The following is a 21,642-nucleotide window of genomic DNA, read 5'->3' as shown; positions in this document are numbered from 1 at the left end:
TGCAACAGATGCATATGTTTGAGATTTTTGCGTTCAGTGAGCGAGTCCTAAATTACTTTTTTTACATCTTTCCTAACTTGAGCACAACAGCTAAGTTGGTAATGTAACCTCTTCAACCACCCTTTCAGTGTCATTGGCTTGACCTTGAACAAGCTCACTAAATCTAGAGCACCCTTGCAAACTCCGATTAAAAGGTGACGTAGCATCTAATTATAAATTTAAATAAAAAATGTTTGACCTAGTATAGCAACTCATTCGTAATTTCCACATTAGATATGAAACTGATAAAGGGGTTTCTAACTTGGACTCGAGATGACTGTAAACGATTGAGTTATTTCCCTGTTAAGAGTTAGTGTACATTAGCGGATTAAATCAGTATGCACTGATGTATGGGTAAATCGTGCGCGTATTTAGAATGATGAATTGTTCATAAATACACGGGACATAGGATATCCCCAGAATCCTCTTGAAACTAGAACTTGCTGAGTTTCAGCATTGGACCTACGAATGACCCCTGTGGCAACCTAGATTTTAGTATGTAAACAAGGGCAAGGCTGTTTCCCTAACCAATTATGATAATTTAAGCATATTGTTATAAATAATACATGGCTACTGTAAAAAAATTGACGACGTTAACAAAAATCGAACCAAAAAATGCTGCTAGATTTACCTAAACACAATTGTAGAATCCGGAAGATCCCAAAATTCATGTGCAACCGCTCTTAATATAAATACACCCAAGTACATAATTTCCTTACTCCAACCCACATTGATTACTCGGTCAGAGGTTACAGATAAGTTCATTAAAACAGACCACTACACATCAGCTAAAAAACATTTACTAAAATTACACCATGTGTTAGTGCTGAAAATGTTTGGGATCGTGAAGTGTTTCTTTGTGTTCATCTGTGTACTTTTAGTTGGTATTCAGTGTAAAGAGTTGATAAAGAGATCGGCCCTAGATAGTGATGACGGGAAGAGTAGTTTGGCGTTTGTTTTCGATACGACCGGCTCTATGTACAATGATTTGAAACAGTTACGTGAAGGAGCGGAGATGATCCTTAACACAGCGTTGAAGGAGAGTGATGTGATTGCTGACTTTGTGTTTGTACCATTCCATGATCCCAGTAAGTATTTGTTACCGACTACCTACGGCAACGGCTTACTCTGCTTCATAATATAGTGAAACTGAAAGGCTAATATAAAAAAAAAATGTATCAAAGTATTTCTAGAGCTTGCGGAAATGATTAACGAAATTGACTAAACGAACAGACAGTCACATTTTACAAATAACGTCTTTGTACCAAAAATTTTTAATTCATTTTGATTCTGAATGATAACTTAAAAATAAGTAAATTTTTGCAATTTTAACGCAGCATTTATACAGTACCGTTCATAACATCCAAAATAATAGTGTAGAACTTTCATCCCAGCCTGACGCCTTGCCCTAATTTTCCAGCCGTAGGCCCGGTAACAGTAACTCGAAGAAAGGAAGAGTTCAAGCGAGCGTTAAGCATGGTCCGCGTACACGGTGGAGGGGATTGTCCTGAGAAATCACTTACGGGGATACACCTAGCGTTGAACGTGAGCCGGCCTCGATCGTTTCTGTATGTGTTTACGGATGCCACGGCCGCTGACCACAGGATCGTTGGGAAAGTACTAGATACTATACAGAGGAAGCAGAGTCAGGTAAGTTTGACCTATGAATCTTCAAGGATTGTATTGAGCTGAACTTTGTTAAGATCCATAAATAACGTTCATTTCGAAGAAATAGCTATTTTTACTGCTGATTTTCAGGTTGTGTTCATATTGACGGGACATTGCAACGATTTAAAGCGTCCTTCATACAAGGTGTACCAGCAAGTCGCGGCCGCAAGTTCCGGACAAATATTCAACTTGAACAAAACCAGCGTGCATAAAGTTAGTACCTACCTATTGTCTCCAAATCAAACAAACAATATTTAGGGAGCTGCGAAAGTTGTGCTCAATGTTTCCCCTAAATTCAAATGGAAGAGCAGACTGCTCTGTTCCATCATCTACTAACTTTTGACGTAGGTAGGTATGTATGCACTTTTATGCAATTGTATGTTCCAGATGCTAGATTTTGTGACGAGTTCCATAAAAGGTCGCATGGTAAATCTGGCGTCTGTCTCAAACCCGCCCGGATACAACTACACACAAGAGGTAAGGTGTTTTACTGACATAATATATATTATTATCAGACAAACAGATAGATAAGAGTTCCTTTCGCATTTATAACATTTGGTAGTAAGTGTTTTAACAGCTGTTGTCTTTATGTTTAACAACAAAACATTCAATATTACTAGTCATAGACGACCTCGTTGACGCAATGGTCACACTCTGACTGCCGAACTTATGGTCCCGGGTTTGATTCCCGGTACGGTCAACTTTTGTGTGATGAGCATGCTTGTTGGCTGTGGTCTGGGCGTGATAATATGTATATGTAAGTATATACTTAGACTTACATGTTAAGTAGTATATGTAGCTTATCATTTGTTTTAGCACTCGTAAAACAAGCTAATACATGTAATAACTGCCCAAAGATTTATCTATTATCAGTTTAAAATCTTTCTCCCTTTAGATCCCAGTGGACAGCACACTAGGAGAGGTGACGGTATCCGTATCAGGAGCTAAACCCAAGATCACGGTAGTGGACCCTAACGGCGAACAGCTGACTGGACCACCCAAATTGATCACAACGCTAGATCTCTCTGAAATTATGGTGAGTGCTACGACTGAACTGCGGATTACAATAAATGATTCATCCATTGTTTTTCGCATTAGAGATCGAAGAAAAAGTTTATATGAAGCTCATGTCAAAATCAAAAATCAAATGTGCAATCGCAAAATTACCTAGTGATGGGTTGTTGCAATCCGCAAAAAAAACTATGTATAATGCGTTAGGTGCAGTTTTTGAAAATCGTTTATGTTATTGATGAAAAACCACAGGTTGTAAAAGTGATGCAACCAGAGCCTGGCAATTGGACGATAACAGTGGGCAGCGAAGAGGAGCATTCCGTTAAAGTCGTCGGTCTGTCTAACGTGACGTTCACTCACGGCTTCTCTGTAGAACAACCCAGCTCTATGAAGGAAACTAGCTATAGACCTTTGAGAGGTAAGTAAACTCCTTGATCAGTGACGGTCGTTTACAGTATGCTATCTGTCTGTGGTTTTGCTAACTTGAGATTACTTGTATGGGGTTAATGTCAAAATTATGTATCTAGTAGGCAAATCGACAGGTAGATAGAGTATAGGGAAAGATGTTAAATAAACCATTGCTAGAAGGTTTTAAGTCCCTTTTATGTCAACGGAAAACTTTTGTTGTTTTACCCGTTGCTGTTAGCATCCAAGTTACTCAAAGAACACCACTTTTCAAATCAGGCCAGTAGACACACTTGGACAAAGTTATATATTATTTGTGTATATCATCCTATATTATTTGGCCTATCACTGTATAGACGCCAGCACATCAAGTTACTCCAATTTGTAAAAATATCTCAAACAACATTTAAGCTTATACTTTAGTATAAATTACAACATTTAAGCTTGTACTAAAGTATTAACTGTCTTAATTGTTATTTGAGAGATAAAGTTACAGATCAATTAATTACATTTTACAGATTTGACAGTAGCTTGATCTGCTGGCTTCTTTAGGTAAAATAAAAAAAATTAAACACCTCCAGGCATAGCATGGAGATCTGTAACAAAACGTAAGAAATAAAAGTAATTTAATTTGATTTGAAAGAATATTCTATTTTGTAATTTCCAGGGACATATAACCACATGCTGATATCCTTGTCTCCGGCCAACGCGTCGGCAGATATAAACTACGCAGAAGTACTAACGCTAGACGGCCGAGTTTTGTTCGAACTGCCTCTTAAGAGAGTCGACAACAATATGTACAGAGCGGACCCTTTTATACCCCCTGAGGAGTTCTTTTATATAGCTGTGAGTTGGTTTTTTATCTTACATCATTTAACCACTGCAATGTACACATTGTATACTTTATATAGAAAAACAATCATCATCAGCCTATCGCAGTCCACTGCTGGACATAGGCCTCTCCAAGTGCACGCCACTGAGATCGATTTATACAGAAAAACAATGTTGAAGACGATTGTCGACACATATGTTGCTGGGGAATTTGTTGATCCACTTGTTCCTAGCAAAAACACATAGGAAAAGGTGAAGGGTGGGCGTTTTGGGGCTGTCTTTTGTAAATTTCTGACGTTAAAAATGTGCAGATAGGTTCAATCAAACAAACAAATCATTTTTCAGTTTTTATTAAAGTTTTCAGTTTTCGATTATGAAAATGTATGTGGAGAAAAATATCGAAATCGGCTTAATCATTTTTGTAGGAAAACAGCTTTACCTTAAGCCATTCTTGCCTTCATGTAAATTCGGCATTTTCAGTCCTCCAGATGCCATTTACAAACTGTTTCAGATTAACGGCCAAGATAAGCATAAGCAAGACCTGCGTCGGGTTGGCTCGACTGCTATTCAAGCACAGTTACCAGGTACATAAAGCACTTAATTAATATTAAACTATTTCTACTTATTTTTTATACTAAAGCGTGTTCCCTTTTTGCAGATGTTCCATACCTAACTACACGACGAAAGGTAAGAATGGAAATACATAATAATCCGCGTCCCGGGGGAACTTGTGCCCGTACCCAGATAAAATACATTTTATGTAACTCGAGGATAGTGTCGTTTTCTAAACGCAAAACGGTACAAACCAAGAAAAAAAATATCTCTTCTTTATTATATTGGTAGTAATTTTAAATATGGGCCACTAACGCCACCCAGTGAAGGCGAATCCTACGAAATCCTACGGCGAAATGCGAAAGTCCGTTTGTTTGCTACACTATCACGCAAAAACTACTTAACCGGTCATCATGAAACTATATTCACATTCTCGGTGATACTAGAATGAACATACACTTTTTATTTAATAAAAAAAAACTCACTCCGGACGCGGGTGAAACCGCGGGGAACAGCTAGTAGAATAATAGATTTGAATACTAAAAGAATCCTTCAAAGGATTTTGTGTATATTTGTAGGTAGAAGCACGAGCACATACCCGGGTAGTGTTACCCTGTAACGTAGAGAGTTTGGTGCCTGTCACCGCTATGTGGACCAAGGACGCCTCGAGGATACAAAAACAGATTTCCAGCTTGTAAGTACTTCAGTTACTAATTTTTAATTTACTATATTTATGGCCAGTTTTACTGGTTATTGATAAACTATCAGGCAGAAATTATAAGCAGCCTCTATCTGGCAAATAGCATTAACTGTCGGATAACTAACTGACACTTTATCGGTAATTAGTGTAACATGGCCTCACACTCGTTTGACAATTAATTAAACGATGGGTAATGATGCAAAAAATGTGTTTAATTTTCTCAGCTCGGATTTTTGTGAACTAAATTCCATGATCACTGACATCATAAACTTCAATTTACAATTGTATACTATAAGTTTTCAACGCAAAAATCCGTTTTATGTTATCGGTGAAAATGGGCCCTATTAGTTGTAATACCTACTTAGTGACGCTAGTTATCACCAGTGAAAATAAAAAATAATTTATACACATACAACGGCCATATTATTATTGACTATATTTGAGATTATTCCAGGCAAACTACATCACTCGACTATGTGATCGAGAATATGAAAGAAGAAGATGTCGGTACATACAGGTGTATCGCACACAACGTGGCCGGAGTCAGCAAGGCTATAACACTACTCACACTTACTGGTAAGAAGACAAAGCTTTTGATATCATTTGCCTAGCCATTTTCCAACTATGTTGGGTCCGGTTTCCAGTCTAACCGGATGGAGCTATCTGACCTGCTCAACCCGGTTACCCAGGCAGCCCAATACCCCTTGGTCTGGTTATTTATGGCCAGTTTCAACGTTTACTGATAGTCTCTGATAGGCTAACAGGAACCTATCTTGCAAATAAACTATAAGTTTTGGTTTCGCAGGTCTCAAATAGCAATATCTGTCAAAAAATATAATTTACTTTCTATCTTAATCTAACAGATAGCAGTAGCTATCAGATAACTTGCTGACACTTTTTCGGTAACCAATGAAACTGAGCCTAACCTTTGTTACAATTTCAGTGGAACCTCCTCAGATCACGATAAATCCAGTAAATACGACTGTTGAGCTAGGCGACAGTATTACTATATCCTGCACTGTGTATAGTGAAGCGCTGCTGTTGCAGAATCAATTTATGTTTAATGGGACACAGACGAGATATGGTAAGTAACATTCTCAATCGAATTCTCAAAACGGAGGAGAATGTTTTCTTTTATAATAATTTTATGGGATGTCTTAATAAATTTTCGATATAAACCCCTTTCAAAAACGTACCAAGTGTGGCCTATTTACTGCATCATAAATATACCCTGCCATTTTACATTATTTACTTACCCTAACTGCCTATAATTACCTGCCAAATAAATAAAAAGAAAATATCCGATTTGCCTATTTATCCTAAAAATAGGCTATTCTTGATACGTTCTTGGTACTTAATGCTGATTCTAAATCGCTTTTATTTTGTATTATTTTAACTAACTATACATATAATCTCTCTTTTCTTCTCTTTCAGCTACTGATGTAGATAAGAGCCCAAATATAGAAGGAGTTTATACTTATAACAAAACTCTACGAATAACTGAAAAAGATATTGGAATTTATTCTTGTGTTGCTGCGAATAGAGGTATGAATTCATCCTAATCAAAATGTAGTGTGTCTACTATAAGGGAAAATATATAAAAGGGGCTTTATTCTTTGCCCTTAGGGCTAGGAAAAAACTGAACAAATTTAAAAATTATTTCACTGTTTGGAAGCTAGACGATGTCCAAATCCCTCGGGGCGCGGGTGATACCGCTGGGAACAGCTAGTCCTTAAGTAACTGTCGAATATATTATTTGACATCACAATGTTTTTCTTCATTTACAGGTGGTAAAACAAATCAATCAACACACGTATCACTACGAGCGAACCCAACAGCACAAATATTAGGCCCGCACACACTATCGAAGCTGATAAACTCAGAGTTCCAACTCGTGTGTACCGTGGAAAACGCGGCTACACTCGTGTGGACCGACCCTAACGGAACGGTGATGACGTCACGTGACGTCACTGGTACCGCTACTGAAGTCTTAAATGTGAAGAATGTTACTGATGATGGTGGTTATACTTGTACGGCCGTGAGAGGCTCTCGGAACGGTAAGGTTTCAGTAATAGTAGGTGTAAAGATGTTTAACCAATCCTGCAAAAACCGGGGAGTTTAATTGTGGCATTTTCTTTAAAATGAAAAGAGTAATAGTTATAAATGGCAATATGTATTTGTTTTACGTAAAGGTAACACAATCATTTGGATCAATTTGGCACCATTTCATAGCCATATGCTATCTGCCATAGTATCAAACTTTGGACAAAGTTTCAAAATGGATATCATATATTCATCATTTATAACCACTATCTCTTTATATGTAAAGTTTAAAATCTAGAAACTCTAGAAATTTTATGCTATACTACAACATGTAACTTAATTAACGCACATCCTGAAATTAGTTTGTTCAGAATCGTTTACTGAATCGATTTATATCATTTTTAATATAGGTCATTTTTTATCCCAAAAATAATTAAAACTACGGAAATTATTGTCATATTAACCCTGTACAGTCAAAACAAATTCAAATAGACCGTAACTCAAAGTAATAAGACTTCGTGTATTGTCGGCTTTTTCCGTAGTTTCGTTATGTTGTGTCGAGTCGAGCGGCGCGCGGCGCGATATTTGCGTGCGTAGTAGTATGACCAAAAAGTTCTCAACAATGCATATACATGTTAAATTAAAAATTCAGTGTATGTATTATGATTATAACATAATATTCTAATTGGGGTGTTTGAGGGTGTGCGTTAATTACGTTACATGTTGTATAATAACTATTAACGATGTTGTAACAATATGGGTTATGTTAATTTTATACGATTTACAGGTTCAGACACCGTGAATGTAACAGTTTTAATAAAGCCAGTGGTCAGTATCATAGGGTCTAAGAACATTACCATATTGAATGGTACAGTCATTGAAGTGACTTGCCAAGTGATAGCGAAGCCTGCGCCCAGAATACTGTGGCATCGAGAGACTGAGACGTTTTTGAATCATACCGTGAGTAGCCTATTGAATTTGGAAATAAAATATGGTTAGATATAGGATATAATTCGTGGTGGCCTAGTGGGTAAAGAATTCTTGATAGGTTTATTAAATACTAGATTCCGCCAGCGGCTTGGCCCGCGTGGTGTGTTGATAAAAAATAGCCTATGTGTTAATCCAGGGTATCACCTATCTACATACCAAATTTCATTCGTCAAATCGGTCCAGCCGTTTTTGCGTGATTGAATAACAAACATACATCCATACATTCTCACAAACTTTCACATTTATAATATAAGTAGGATTGATTTAAATTCGTGTGTAATGTAGTGTATGTACTACATAAGTTATTTTTAAGTTGAATTACTGCTATAACATTGGGTATATCTTGCATTGATAGTCAGTAAATAAATATGTAAATAAATCTTCCAGGTAACACAAATAAAACCGAACACATACCGTAGTGTGTTGATGCTGAACTCCAGCGCAGAGTCGATTAACGCAACGTACTTCTGTTTCGGAGAGAACTCGGAAGGCATTCATCAGGACAGCGTCACCGTCGATGTCAGACGGAAGATGACGATACTGCAAGGATTTAGTGGTAATGATGAAATATTTATACTTCTATACAAAAAGTAAAGATTTGATTGTTTGTTATATGCTCCGAATGTACTGAACCAATTTGAATAATTATTTCACTGTTATGTACATTCTCTGTACTGTACATAGGCTTCTTCATGTACCTGGACAAATTAGGTAGATGTACTTAGAGTAGTACTGAGAAGAATTTAATCAAGTCTGTAATCTGAAAATACTAAAGATCGTGGTGAAGCTACGAGAAACAACTAGTAAATGCCACAACATGGATATTTTAATCTGGTTTACCATATCATTACATAGATGTAACATTACAGCCAATCTTTTGTAAAAAGAATATTCTTACAAAATTACAATTAAAGATAATTCCAAAAAATTAAATTCCAGACCAGTCAGTCCAACTGTACTACCAAGTGGAACTCCAATGTGACATAGACTCTCACCCCGCACCCCACATCACTTGGTACCACAATGGTACCCAACTTAGTACCGGTACTAACGTGCATATGTCTGAAGATAATACCACGGTGTATTTGAAGCGAATCGAATTTACTGACTTAGGTCTTTACCTTTGTGAAGCTGATAATGGGTTTGAGAAAATTAATGTTAGTGGGAGCATTAGTGTTGTTGGATTGGGTAAGTTGTATTTTTAACACTTTTGGTAAATAAGGGCCAATATCAAAGCAAGCTGAGTAAAAAAGTCGTGGTGGCCTAGTGGGTAAAGGACCAACCTCTCAAATATGAGGGTGCGGGTTCGATCACAGGTCAGGCAAGTACCAAAACAACTTTTCTAAGTTTGTATGTATTTTCTAAGTATATCTTAGACATTAGACATGGCTGTGTTTCGGATGGCACGTTAAACTGTAGGTCCCGGCTGTCATTGAACATCCTTGGCAGTCGTTACGGGTAGTCAGAAGCCAGTAAGTCTGACACCAGTCTAACCAAGGGGTATCGGGTTGCCCGGGTAACTGGGTTGAGGAGGTCAGATAGGCAGTCGCTTCTTGTAAAGCACTGGTACTCAGCTGAATTCGGTTAGACTGGAAGCCGACCCCAACATGCTTGGGAAAAAGGCTCGGAGGATGATGATCAAAGCAAGCTGAGTACCAGTGTTTTATATGAAGGGACTGCCTTAAGCTTGAAATTAAGTTTGTAATAATAAACTATTTATTTCAGCATCGCCGGTATTGTCGAAGGAGCCGGCGAGTGTGACGTCACGCGCAGGTCAATCTACTATAATCACATGTAGGTGAGACTATGTATCGTTGTAACTTTACTTTTGTCTTACTTAACATTTTGACCTTAGTATTAAATCAGACCAAACTCTTTTTTGTCTCCAACATTTAATTCATTCTTGTTGTCTGTATTAAGGCTGTAATTCTACGAGTATATTTTGGAATGTTGCCAGTTAATTGTAGCTAAAAATCTTATTTAAAATAATGATACAATTTTTAAACAGCAAAGTTAAATATGTACCGCATTCATCGGTATGACAGACACATAGAATAAAGGTATTTTTTCTACATCCATGTTATAATATAACTTTTATATTCTAGGGTGATCGCTGGCAACCCAGAGCCTACAATAACATGGCAATACAGACGTCTCTCCTCAGAGAACTTTATATCCCTTCCAAAAGATATAATAAATAATGAGAGAGAACTTATAATATCTAATACGACAGAAGATCATGTTGGTTTGTACCGCTGTGTCGCTGTCAATGTGATTGGAAAAGATGAATATGACGTCACTTTGGTCGTGCAGTGTAAGTTAATACCTAATATTTACTATATCCACCTTAACGTGGTTTTAAGAAGTTCCCGCTTTAGTAATAACTTTAGTTCACTGATTTTGTTCGGGACAGTGGTTTAAAGGTGGTACAAAAGCTGATACTTTATTTAAACCACGTTTTATAATAAGGTGTTATATGTATAGCAATTGAGATCTTCCTAGCTAGTCCTAGAGAACTAAACGACGACTAGACTCAAACTTATTTATATTGTTGGCATTCATTTGTGCTTGTAAAAGCCTAGATAAAATAAACGATTTGACTTTGACTAGATTGGCAAGTGTTTCTTAAAACAGTTACCCAACTGCGATTGTTTAAAACTGTTGACTTTTCAATGTATTAGTTGACATTTTTCATGCAGATGAATTTTCTGTTTTTGAATATTATTTTGTTAGAAAGACCGAATGTTTCAGATCCACCGCGTTTTAGCAAATCTACCACAGAAGATGACAAACCTCGTCAGATAAGAGTAGGAGAGAGAGTGAGTTTCTCCTGTGAAGCTGTTGGCTTACCCCCTCCTATTACTGTGTGGACCAAAGATATGCATCCAATTGTGTTCACTGATAATATGTAAGTTTTTTAAGATATTTGGACCATTTTCTTTGTCGAACTGTGTAACTTAAGACATTGAAAATATATTTTGCGTCGTACCACAAAAACTTTTAAATGTCTGTTGAACACTTGATGTCAGATTAAAACGTTGAAACAAGGTCCGTTTTGCAGCCACACTTTTTTTAGACAAGGTTTGAACAGATGTTTAAGTTTTTGTAGTAAGGCTTTTTATGTTTAATTGCCAGAAAATCTTTCGAAGTTTCACAAAAGACCTATCCTCGAAATAAGACACATACACAGAACTTTTTAATTAATATCAATTGACTTTCTCTAGATTACTGAACAACACAAATGAGTTAGTAATACAGAAGGCGACGGCCTACGACTCGGGAACTTATACGTGCAACGTAACAAGTTCAGTTGGCTCTACGCAGAAGAACTTTACTCTGGTTGTTTACGGTAAGTATATTTTTCAATAATTACTGCTCCGCTGGTCTAATTGCGCGACTGTTACGAGGTGTCTTTTTCGATTCCCAATAAGCTGCCCTGAATCTGAAAGTAAGCGTATGTATGTACAACCCGTGCCGATAAAGAATGGGATTAGAAATGGCGGCTCATTGAGCTGGGAGCGTCAGCATAACAATGCAATAACAATAAAAACTAATAACTGAATAACGTTACCGTTGAAAGTGTTTCGTTACTTCATGAATTAAAATAAAGCTTATGTTAGTTAAATTTGTGATCGTTTTGAGACTACATTACGTAGGTACAATGTCAATAAAACCATTACCTGAATCGCGGAGAGGGTAAGGTTGGATATAAACTATTTTCGCTTCATAACTTTAAATAATCTTAAATATCCATACTAATATTATAAATGTGTAAGTAACTCTGTCTCTCTGTCTGTCTGTTATGCTTTCACGGCTAAACCACTGAACCGATTTTGATGAAATTTGGTATGGAGATAGCTTGAATCCCAAGGCCTTCCTTGGGCTTACGCTAATTTACTACTACATATATGCTACTTTTTATTCTTCTTCGACTTTCTACGCTTGCGCAACATTCACGTGGGCAAAGGCTAGTTTTGAAATAAAAGGATGTAATAAATATTATAATTTAGTTTATTTCCACATCTTGCTGGTGCCGGCAATTACCGTATCAATATCACTAAAGGGGGGGAACGCATAATCCAAGTCGTTATTTTTTTGTCAGTCGGTACCAAAGAGTGTGAGTATAGACGAAAATAATATGCGAGCGAGAAGTGAATAGATGCGCCGCCATTTCTAATCCCATTCTTTATGGGCACGGGTAGTATGTAAAGGAATATATGAAACACAAGAAGATATACAGAGTAGTATATAAGAGATAATATAAAGAGGAGTAGTACATACGGAAATACATAAGATAGTATACAAGAAAGTACCTACATTACAGCCTAGCTTGGCTAGCTTTTCCCCAACTATGTTTGGGTTGCCTTCATATCTAACCAAATGCACCCAAGTACCAGTGTTTTACATGGACCGGTAGCCTGTTACCCGGGCAACCTAACCCTTTATTTAGACTAAGTCATAAGAAATAACGTCTACATAAAATAGCAGATCCTCCGTCTATATTACCGTCTTCATCGGATCCCATACAAGAAGTACTGGAAGGTCAAGCCGTGGAGTTACCGTGCTCGGCGCAAGGAGTACCCGCACCTTTTGTCCAGTGGACGATAAACGGACAACCTTTGTTTAGGCAAAGGATGTATGTCGATGAATATGGGCTGAGGTAAAAAAATATTTACTTTAATAGAATAAGAATTTTTATTTGCCAGTTAAGAGCGTGTACGCTCGGCGCGCGATGTCAACTTTAGGTAATTCAACGCAAAAAACCGCGCAGACTAGCGTCGCGGCTGTGTGCGTGCCTATCATACTTCACGTATAGTCACACAAACCATTTTGATCCTTTCGAGTGACATTGGTAGAACAAAAAATATATTATTTAGTAAATAGTTAATAGCGGGAAAATAGTGTAAGTCTATGGATGTCTAAAATATAAAAGCATGAAAATAAGTCGTTAATACTTACACTCTTTTTCAAAAAAATCGGGCACCTATGAAAACCTTGGTTTTGAGGACTTTCTGTATATTAGGTACATACAATTTTCAACAGTACTAAATAGTCGACTGATGATTAATGACAATGTTAAGAGTTTCTGTATTTTAACCGATTTCAAAAAAAGAAAGGAGGAGGTTTCAATTAGATTGTTTTGTGATTGTTCTCAATTTGATTGTTCTCGATTTCTCAAAGACGCCTGTACCGATTTGAAAAATTGATTGTTTATATGAATGGTCCAGTCCATCCAGACCGAAAAATTGTGGTCAAATAACAACAATTGCCGGAAAGCCAAATATTGGTGAAGAGCTTGGGTTTACCATTGCAAATAAAGTTTTAAGTTATCTATCCTTTATGCTTCAAAAGTTATTCGAGATCAAAAGTCAAAATTTGGGTACATCCAAAATGAAAAAAAAAAAAATTATAGCTCGATTGGTAACAGACATAATAAGTGATTTCTAGCCTAAGGAGTCGCCATATTGGATTTAGACTCGCGACACATTTTTTTTCGAGTTATTCATAGCAAGCCCTTTCATTTGATACCCATATCGTAGGAATGCATTAAAAACATTTTTTTCTCCATCTTGGGTATACCGCCATATTGGATATAGAATCATACATTGTCATTAAAACTGAACATTCAAACAAAATTTCAACTCAATCGATAAAAAAAATATGTTTCAAAATTGAGCTTTAAATGAAATAGTAATGTATCAAGATTTGTTGGTCGCGCTTGAAATGTACTCTATTCTCGGTATCCACGGCAGAGGTTATTCACCCTACGCGATGTGACGGAGCGACACGTCCTCTCTCTGTGAAGCCTTGCGGCGGTCTGGTTTGAGTTGACTCGCGTGCAGCGTTTTATAGTAGTTTTTAAATAATTTATAAGAAAATAAAAACGAGAGATTAAATTATAATATAAAGTTTATGTTTTAAAGAAAGAGTTATATTACTATAGTAAATAATTGTTATATTAAATTAAGTAAGATAGATAGGTAAAAAAAGCATTTGAAATTCACAATTTTTCACATTGTTAAAATATTTTTTTCTGAAAGATAGAGACCTAAATCAAAAAATGTTTTCAACTAACTATATGCATGGGGATTTCGTCTATGAGTAAAAAAATAAATATGATTAGATTTGCCACTGTTTTCACATGAATTTAAGCTTCGAAATAGACGCTGAACGGGAATTTTATAAAACATCTGTTACGTTATAGGGGTTTTAAGTATTTAAACTACACAAATTGAAATTTATGTTCAATTAACTATATAGACAGTGAAATTACCTTGCGTTATTAAAAAATAACATAGTTATAGGATAAGTAGTTACTGAGAAACAGTGGTTTGAAAAGTACCATTTTAGGCCAAATGGCGCGCGGTTGACGTACACGCTCTTAAGTTTTTAAACTCGTGTCATTTAAGCGTAGTAAGTAGTTCAAGTTAATAAATAAAATATATTCGTTTGTTTGTTTCGGGTATATTTACACACATAGAAAATTATAGGTAATATTAAACGTTAATATTTTAACCTTAAACAGAATAAGACGAAAACGTACCTTCAGAATTAACTTACCTACTTCTTGTTTGTTTAAATTGTATTTTTTCACAGATTTGTTGCAAACTTGACGGATTTTGGAGAATACACCTGCACGGCTAAAAATATACATGGAAACACATCTATCACTTACATGTTACACGTATGGGGTAATTATTAACTTTCTCTTGACTTACATTTCTTATGCTCCTATATATTCCTGGAAATGTGGTCGTTTTTGGGGTTGTGACATGTAATTCTGACGATTGAAATTCCTGTTTTTCAGACTACTTTGAATACTTAAATGTTTTTTTTTAATCTTATCTTATAAACTTGTACTTATTTGAATACGTACCTAACCGAATACAAACAAGTGTTATTTATTGCAACAAGTTTAGTATTTTAATAAGAAGTGTTTTTTTTGATTTTTGTTTTGTGTAATTTTCTACTTTCAAATTCTATCATTATTTAGGGTATGTTGGTTAACCTGTAATTGGCGACTGTGTAAGTCCTAGTAATAACAGAAATTGTACTCTAACCTTAATCTACACAGAAGCTGTTGGTAAACCCTTTAATAAATAAACAAGTCAAAAGCCTGCAAAAATGTAATCAAACCAATTAATTTCCTTTTTCTTTCAGTACCCCCGTACATATCCCCGCCGCTACAAGTAACAAAGGAGGCATTACTGGGCTCCAACGTGACACTGCAGTGTGACGTCATCGGCTTCCCGCTGCCCGCCATACGCTGGCTCTTTGAAGGCAATCCCCTCACTGATAATACTACGGATTTGAGGTAATTTCATCATCTTCCGAGCCATTTCCCAACTGTGTTGGGGTCGGCTTCCAGTCTAACCAGCTGATGCAGCTGAGTATCAGTGTGTTACAAGGAGCGACTGCCTATCTGGCTTCTGAACCCAATTACTCGGGCAACCCAATATGAAATGAAGCTTTCATTATAGCGGGTTCACCCTAGTGTAGCCTCACATCCGTGGCTAAAGTTAGGTGTAACCGTGTAATTGTGTTTCTGATCAGTTATTCGACCTGGGTTTTCAATTAAGTTTTAAGAATTATGAAAAATTAAAAACAAGGACGGTACAGACACTAGCCGGTCAACCTACCCTAATCTGTCAAAATACCAATCGAATATTAACTTTATCGTGGTAAGGTTGAAAATCTATTGAAGAAATTTGACAGATTGAGGTAGGTTGATGTGCTGTCTGTACAAACAAAAAATATCTTTCTAATAATATGCTAGCTAGATCATAGAACATTTTTGTTTCAGCTTCAACGATGTAGGTAACTTGTACATAGTAAACGCAAGTGTAAAACATGAAGGTTTGTACATCTGTGTAGCTGAGAATAATGGGGGCGTCGCCGAACAAACTACCTTCCTTAAAGTTAACGGTAAGTTTATGGGCAGTAGCTTATGTAGTCAAAAATTGACCAAAAACTTGGTCCAAACCACACTAACTTTATGAAAGCTAATAATAAAAAAAATATGTTGACTCTACTTTATCAGCCATCACTTGTAACTATACTTGCCAAAACTAATAGATAAAATGAATTTGGCCGTAACTTTTACTTTATGACATTACTTTGGCTTTTACTTTTGATGAAGAAACTGGCTGTAAGTCAATACTTTGACGTTGTTTCAAGGAACCTGAGTCTGTGTTATTAAGGCGAAGAGTCTAATAATGTCGAATGTAATGTGACACAAATCCACTTTTTTTTAACAATCTTTATACTGTAGATATTTACCTAATTTGAAAAAATTGTCTAGCTCCCCTAAGTTCTTACAGCTCTTCTCTGTACCAGGAAGATAAACAAAAGTTTTTTTTTTTAATATTCAGTAAAAATATGATTTTCCAGAGCCTCCTAGAATACTAGAAGACAACTACACAGGGCCGTACATAGCAACTGACATGGACACAGTACTGACGCTCGCGTGTCCCGCGACAGGCAAACCTAAACCTTTTGTCGTTTGGTCTAAGGACGAGTTTTATTTGAACAACGGTATGACATATCTTTATTTCATACTTTTTCAATACTCATTACAGCAATAAGAGAGGCAATAGTTTTAGTGTTAGTGTTTTTAATTTTGTTAGTCGGAAATCAAGACGAATCCGACTTTGAATGCCGGATCGTTGAAAGAAAATGTAGAAATTAAAATAAAAAAAATAGCATTAAGGACATCACTCAGAACTTTTAACTAAAAAATATATTCAACCGTTACAAGGATATTAGTTAAATAAATACAATAATCATTAAGATATATCCTACTTATATCCTACTTATATTATAAATGTGAAAGTTTGTGAGAATGTATGGATGTATGTTTGTTATTCAATCACGCAAAAACGGCTGGACCGATTTGATTGAAATTTGGTATGTAGATAGGTGATACCCTGGATTAACACATAGGCTACTTTTTACCAACACACCACGCGGGCGAAGCCGCTGGCGGAAGCTAGATTAAAATAAATAAATATTTAAAATTTCAGATCCACGCTACGCCATAGACACGGATGGCACGTTGAGCATAAAGTCTCCTTCTGAGGACATGAGCGGCAACTATACTTGCACAGTCAGCAACTCTGTCGGAAATACCAGCAAAACGATGCCCGTTGAAATATATTGTAAGTATACATATACCTTGACATTTGTCAAATATACTTAAATCTGGAAAAAAAACTAAATCGAATTAAGAACCTCTCCCCTTTTAAAAAGTCGGTTTTAATACATATTTTTATTTTAAAGGAAGTACATATTTAACTCTTGTTTTATAATTAGAAATTAAGTTAGTTCTCTCTGACGGTAGTGGCTAATATTCGGAATGACCTTTGCAAGGATTTTATACCACATGACTTGTATTTTTTTTTATGATTCTATTAGTCCTTAAAATTAAGCTTTTCTTCAATAAAGTTTTAGGTTCTATAAACTACCTTTTTTATTCGCAGTCAAAAATCCACTTTCTTAACATGACGTAAGGATGATTTTTGCTTGTCCCCAGCCATCCCTACACATATGCAGTCAGAAGAGAGTTTGTCCTCAGTGACGTTGTTGGAAGGAAGTGACGTCACACTCCAGTGTCCGCTACGAGCGACGCACACACTCAAATGGTACAAGGTTCGATTTTACACTATGTCGTGTCACATAATATATAGTTTTTGTTTTTGTCAATCTCGTTTGTCTGATATTTAGAGTTAGGAGCAATTAATAAATACATATGTTTGTCATTGTTTTGTTTTTAGTGCATTAATGCTTAATTATCACCATCTGCCTAGGCAGTACGTCTAGCACCGATTCGCCCATTTTTAATTTCGTCACAAAAAATATTATTTGTAAAGTCGCGATTGGCACTTCCGTTCCTCTTAAATACGGGGGAATCGGCTACCAACCCCTATATTGGGGTCGGTTTGCAGTAACGGTTACGGCTGAGTACTCGTGTGTTACAAGGAGCGACTGTCTATCTGACCTCCTCAACCCAGTTCCCCGGGCAACCCGATACTCGGACCGACTGCTCTAAGCGTTGCTCGGGTTTCGGTAGCCACTAATTGGTTAAGTGGAATCCCTACTAGTATTATACATGCGAAAGTAACTCTGGCTGTCTGTCTGTCCGTCTGTTACGCTTTCACGTCTAAACCACTGAACTGATTTTAATAAAATTTGATACAGAGATAGAGTTGACCTTGAGAAAGAACAAGGGATAGTTTTTATCCCGGACTTTTGCAGAATTCTCTTGAAAACGCGATATAACCGAACTCTACGCGGGCGGAAACTAGTTCTAGTTGTAGTTCTATATATTTTTTTTACTATTTAACTTACCTTACAGAATGCAAAACTGCTGTCAACCGGTTCCCTTCACCTCCGCAACATATCGCGAACGAACTCATCAACATATTCGTGCGTTGTATCAAACGCCGTCGGCTCCGCTCACTCTAAAGTACAAGTTAATGTGGAATGGCCGCCTATGTTTGTGGGAAATGCGACAAAAAGTTTGGAGGTTGTGAAAGGAGAAGATAAGTATTTAGATTGCGCTGTAGACGCGAAACCTAAGGCTAAGGTTAGTTAGAACAATATAAATTTATGATTATTTTCAACCCTGGTTCTAAAGGGACGACTTAATACACTACAGAAGACTGTAAGATACCTTTTCTCCATAATAATTTTCTTAGAGATCTGAATAAGGCATAATGATAGTAATACCATGTAGTCAATTAATTAAAACTAGTCAAAAATTTGTAAATAACCACATTTTAAAACCCATACATCTACATATTTGATAGTGTACTACACACTATTAAATATCTTTTGTCTTGTTCATACCATCATCATCATCATCCTCCGAGCCTTTTCCCAAACTATGTTGGGGTCGGCTTCCAGTCTAACCGGATTCAGCTGAGTACCAGTGCTTTACAAGAAGCGACTGCCTATCTGACCTCCTCAACCCAGTTACCCGGGCAACCCGATACCCCTTGGTTAGACTGGTGTCAGACTTACTGGCTTCTGACTACCCGTAACGACTGCCAATGCTGTTCAATGACACAGTACAGTTTAACGTGCCATCCGAAACACAGTCATTGGTGTCTACAATATACTTAGAAAGTACATTCAATCTTAGAAAAGTTGCATTGGTACTTGCCTGACCTGGAATCGAACCCGCACCCTCATACTCGAGAGGTTGGTTCTTTGTCCACTAAGCCACCACGACTTTTTACCACTTTTTTGTCTTGTTCATACCAAATTATGTTAATTGAAAAACCTTCTTGCAGACGAAATGGGTGTTCAACTCCAAAACCCTAGTGTTTGAAGACAAAGACTATTTAAAACTAATTAACGCACAGCCACACAACGCAGGCACATACAAATGTATCGTTAGTAATGTTCACGGGACTGTCATCAAGGAATTCTCTTTAAATGTTCTCGGTAAGTAAGATTCACAACTAAAATAAATCTATATCCTACTAATATTATAAACGCGAAAGTTTGTATGTATGGATGTTTGTTACTCTTTCACGCAAAAACTACTGAATGGATTTTAATGAAACTTTACAATAATATAGCTTATACATCAGAATAACACATAGGCTACAATTTGTAAACATATTGTTCGAAATACTAAACCTGCGCAGACGAAGTCGCGGGCACCAGCTAGTATTCCATAATTTAGTTCAAGATTGTATTATGTAAAAGAAATGTTATACAATTAAGTATTTATAACTCAAGACTTTCTGAACCAATTTGGAAAAAAAATTGTTGCCCCAAAACATATATTTTATGTTTGCTACAAAAAGGGGGCCACTTTTTGACTATTGAAAACATGTTGTTTCAGAACCACCGTTTATATCAGAGTTTGATATTTTAGACGTTCAGTTGAAAGAAGGCGTGAACGCGACGTTAGAATGCAACGCTAGAGGAACGCCTGCTCCTAAACTCTCATGGACTTATAAGTATATATTATATTAATTTTATAACAGTTTTTATGAACATTATCGTCAACTGCACCATTTTTTTTTCTTCTTATATCTCCTGGTAAAAAGAGGAGTTTTCTATCAAGTGCAATCATGATAATTTGACCTGAATGTCTTGCCAATCAACACAATAAATGAAACATTATTTTGATGATTGGTATGTATTAACAAATACTAACTTCTCTTGAGTCGATTTGGTATTCACAGTATTTAACTAACGATTATGTTGAATTGACTTGCAATAGCTTCGCAGTACCTGTATTATTGACTAGCTTCTGCCAGCGGTTTGACCCGCATCCCGTGAGAACCTCTACACGAACCCAGATAAAAGTAGCCTATAGCCTTCCTCCGTAAATGGGCTATCTAACACTGATATATTGAACACTAAATAATTTTCACAAAAATCGAACCAGTAGTTTCTAAGATTACCGCATTCAAACAAACAAACTCTTCAGCTTTAATATACCTAAGTATAGATTTTAAATATTCACACAAATACTGTTTCACAGCAACACGAACTGGCATGAACACAACTCGAGCCTATCAAGTAGCAACATTACCAGGCAATCAGAAGGTATATACCGCTGTGACGCTACGAACAAAGCCGGGGCCACACACATCGTGTACCGAGTGACCATCGTCGCCGCTCCTTACGTCGATGACATTATAGCGTTCAGCAATGGAGAGGGAATTTCTGTTGAAGGGAAATTGGAAATTGTGGTAAGGCCTTTGTAGTTTCAATCAAAGTTTGAAAGAGCTATTAGAGCTCAACAACAGTTTTTGCTACGAAAAATTTAGGTTTACCTTGTTAGTATGGTCCGTTGTGACGCTACGAACAAAGACGGGGCCACACTGGTAACTGAATATTCGTTGCAAGCTATTAAGGAGTGCACAAAAATCCATTAATATTGCTTTTCTTTCACATAGCTATAGATACACCTCTACATACCTAAATATTTCTACATACCTTCGCACATAAATCTTTTTCCCACAGACCTTATATCAAAAATAAAATCTCTTCCAGCAAGGTTCTCGCATACGTATAGCATGCAAAGCAACGGGTAGCCCAACCCCAGATATTCAGTGGATAAAACAAGGGCAAGTAGTCGGTGAGAATTCCTATGACATCGACTATGCAGATCTAGTACTAAATAACGTTCAGGTCAGACAGGCAGGTGTTTATACTTGCGTGGCTAATAATGAAGGCGGGACGAATGAGAGGACTGTGAAAATTGAAGTGTTGGGTAAGTTGGTTTTAATAAAGTTTTTTTTAACTGCCCCACTGTTGGGCAAAGGCCTCCTCATTCTGTCTCCACCTCTATAGATCCTTCGATTACCTACCATATCGGTGGTTCAAAAGTAGACTGCTTAATAAAGTTTAAAATAAAAATTATAAATCAGAACCGTTGT

General features: G+C 36.7%; 1 protein-coding gene across 1 annotated transcript in view; it reads left to right on the top strand.

Moving 5' to 3' along the window:
• Window positions 1-761: 761 nt before the first annotated feature.
• The window catches only part of LOC110381783 (hemicentin-1), a 34,248-nt gene continuing 13,367 nt past the window's right edge, over window positions 762-21,642 (top strand). The window contains exons 1-33 of the mRNA XM_049841618.2: window positions 762-1,127; window positions 1,460-1,689; window positions 1,798-1,920; window positions 2,095-2,184; window positions 2,603-2,743; window positions 2,971-3,136; window positions 3,791-3,969; window positions 4,466-4,538; window positions 4,613-4,641; window positions 5,085-5,200; window positions 5,661-5,782; window positions 6,150-6,290; window positions 6,641-6,751; window positions 6,994-7,263; window positions 8,037-8,209; window positions 8,627-8,795; window positions 9,179-9,427; window positions 9,965-10,037; window positions 10,345-10,553; window positions 10,991-11,147; window positions 11,464-11,588; window positions 12,728-12,899; window positions 14,837-14,931; window positions 15,401-15,554; window positions 16,044-16,165; window positions 16,631-16,774; window positions 17,263-17,397; window positions 17,772-17,887; window positions 18,594-18,824; window positions 19,534-19,687; window positions 20,094-20,211; window positions 20,742-20,952; window positions 21,257-21,476. Coding sequence (XP_049697575.2) covers window positions 872-1,127; window positions 1,460-1,689; window positions 1,798-1,920; window positions 2,095-2,184; window positions 2,603-2,743; window positions 2,971-3,136; window positions 3,791-3,969; window positions 4,466-4,538; window positions 4,613-4,641; window positions 5,085-5,200; window positions 5,661-5,782; window positions 6,150-6,290; window positions 6,641-6,751; window positions 6,994-7,263; window positions 8,037-8,209; window positions 8,627-8,795; window positions 9,179-9,427; window positions 9,965-10,037; window positions 10,345-10,553; window positions 10,991-11,147; window positions 11,464-11,588; window positions 12,728-12,899; window positions 14,837-14,931; window positions 15,401-15,554; window positions 16,044-16,165; window positions 16,631-16,774; window positions 17,263-17,397; window positions 17,772-17,887; window positions 18,594-18,824; window positions 19,534-19,687; window positions 20,094-20,211; window positions 20,742-20,952; window positions 21,257-21,476 — 5,074 coding nt within the window. The 5' untranslated portion in view covers window positions 762-871. The remainder of the gene's footprint in view (window positions 1,128-1,459; window positions 1,690-1,797; window positions 1,921-2,094; window positions 2,185-2,602; window positions 2,744-2,970; window positions 3,137-3,790; window positions 3,970-4,465; window positions 4,539-4,612; window positions 4,642-5,084; window positions 5,201-5,660; window positions 5,783-6,149; window positions 6,291-6,640; window positions 6,752-6,993; window positions 7,264-8,036; window positions 8,210-8,626; window positions 8,796-9,178; window positions 9,428-9,964; window positions 10,038-10,344; window positions 10,554-10,990; window positions 11,148-11,463; window positions 11,589-12,727; window positions 12,900-14,836; window positions 14,932-15,400; window positions 15,555-16,043; window positions 16,166-16,630; window positions 16,775-17,262; window positions 17,398-17,771; window positions 17,888-18,593; window positions 18,825-19,533; window positions 19,688-20,093; window positions 20,212-20,741; window positions 20,953-21,256; window positions 21,477-21,642) is intronic.

Source organism: Helicoverpa armigera, chromosome 19, assembly GCF_030705265.1.
Source record: "Helicoverpa armigera isolate CAAS_96S chromosome 19, ASM3070526v1, whole genome shotgun sequence".
NCBI lineage: Eukaryota > Metazoa > Arthropoda > Insecta > Lepidoptera > Noctuidae > Helicoverpa > Helicoverpa armigera.
The sequence above is the reverse complement of the archived record's forward strand: the minus strand, read 5'-3'. Positions and strand labels throughout refer to the sequence as shown.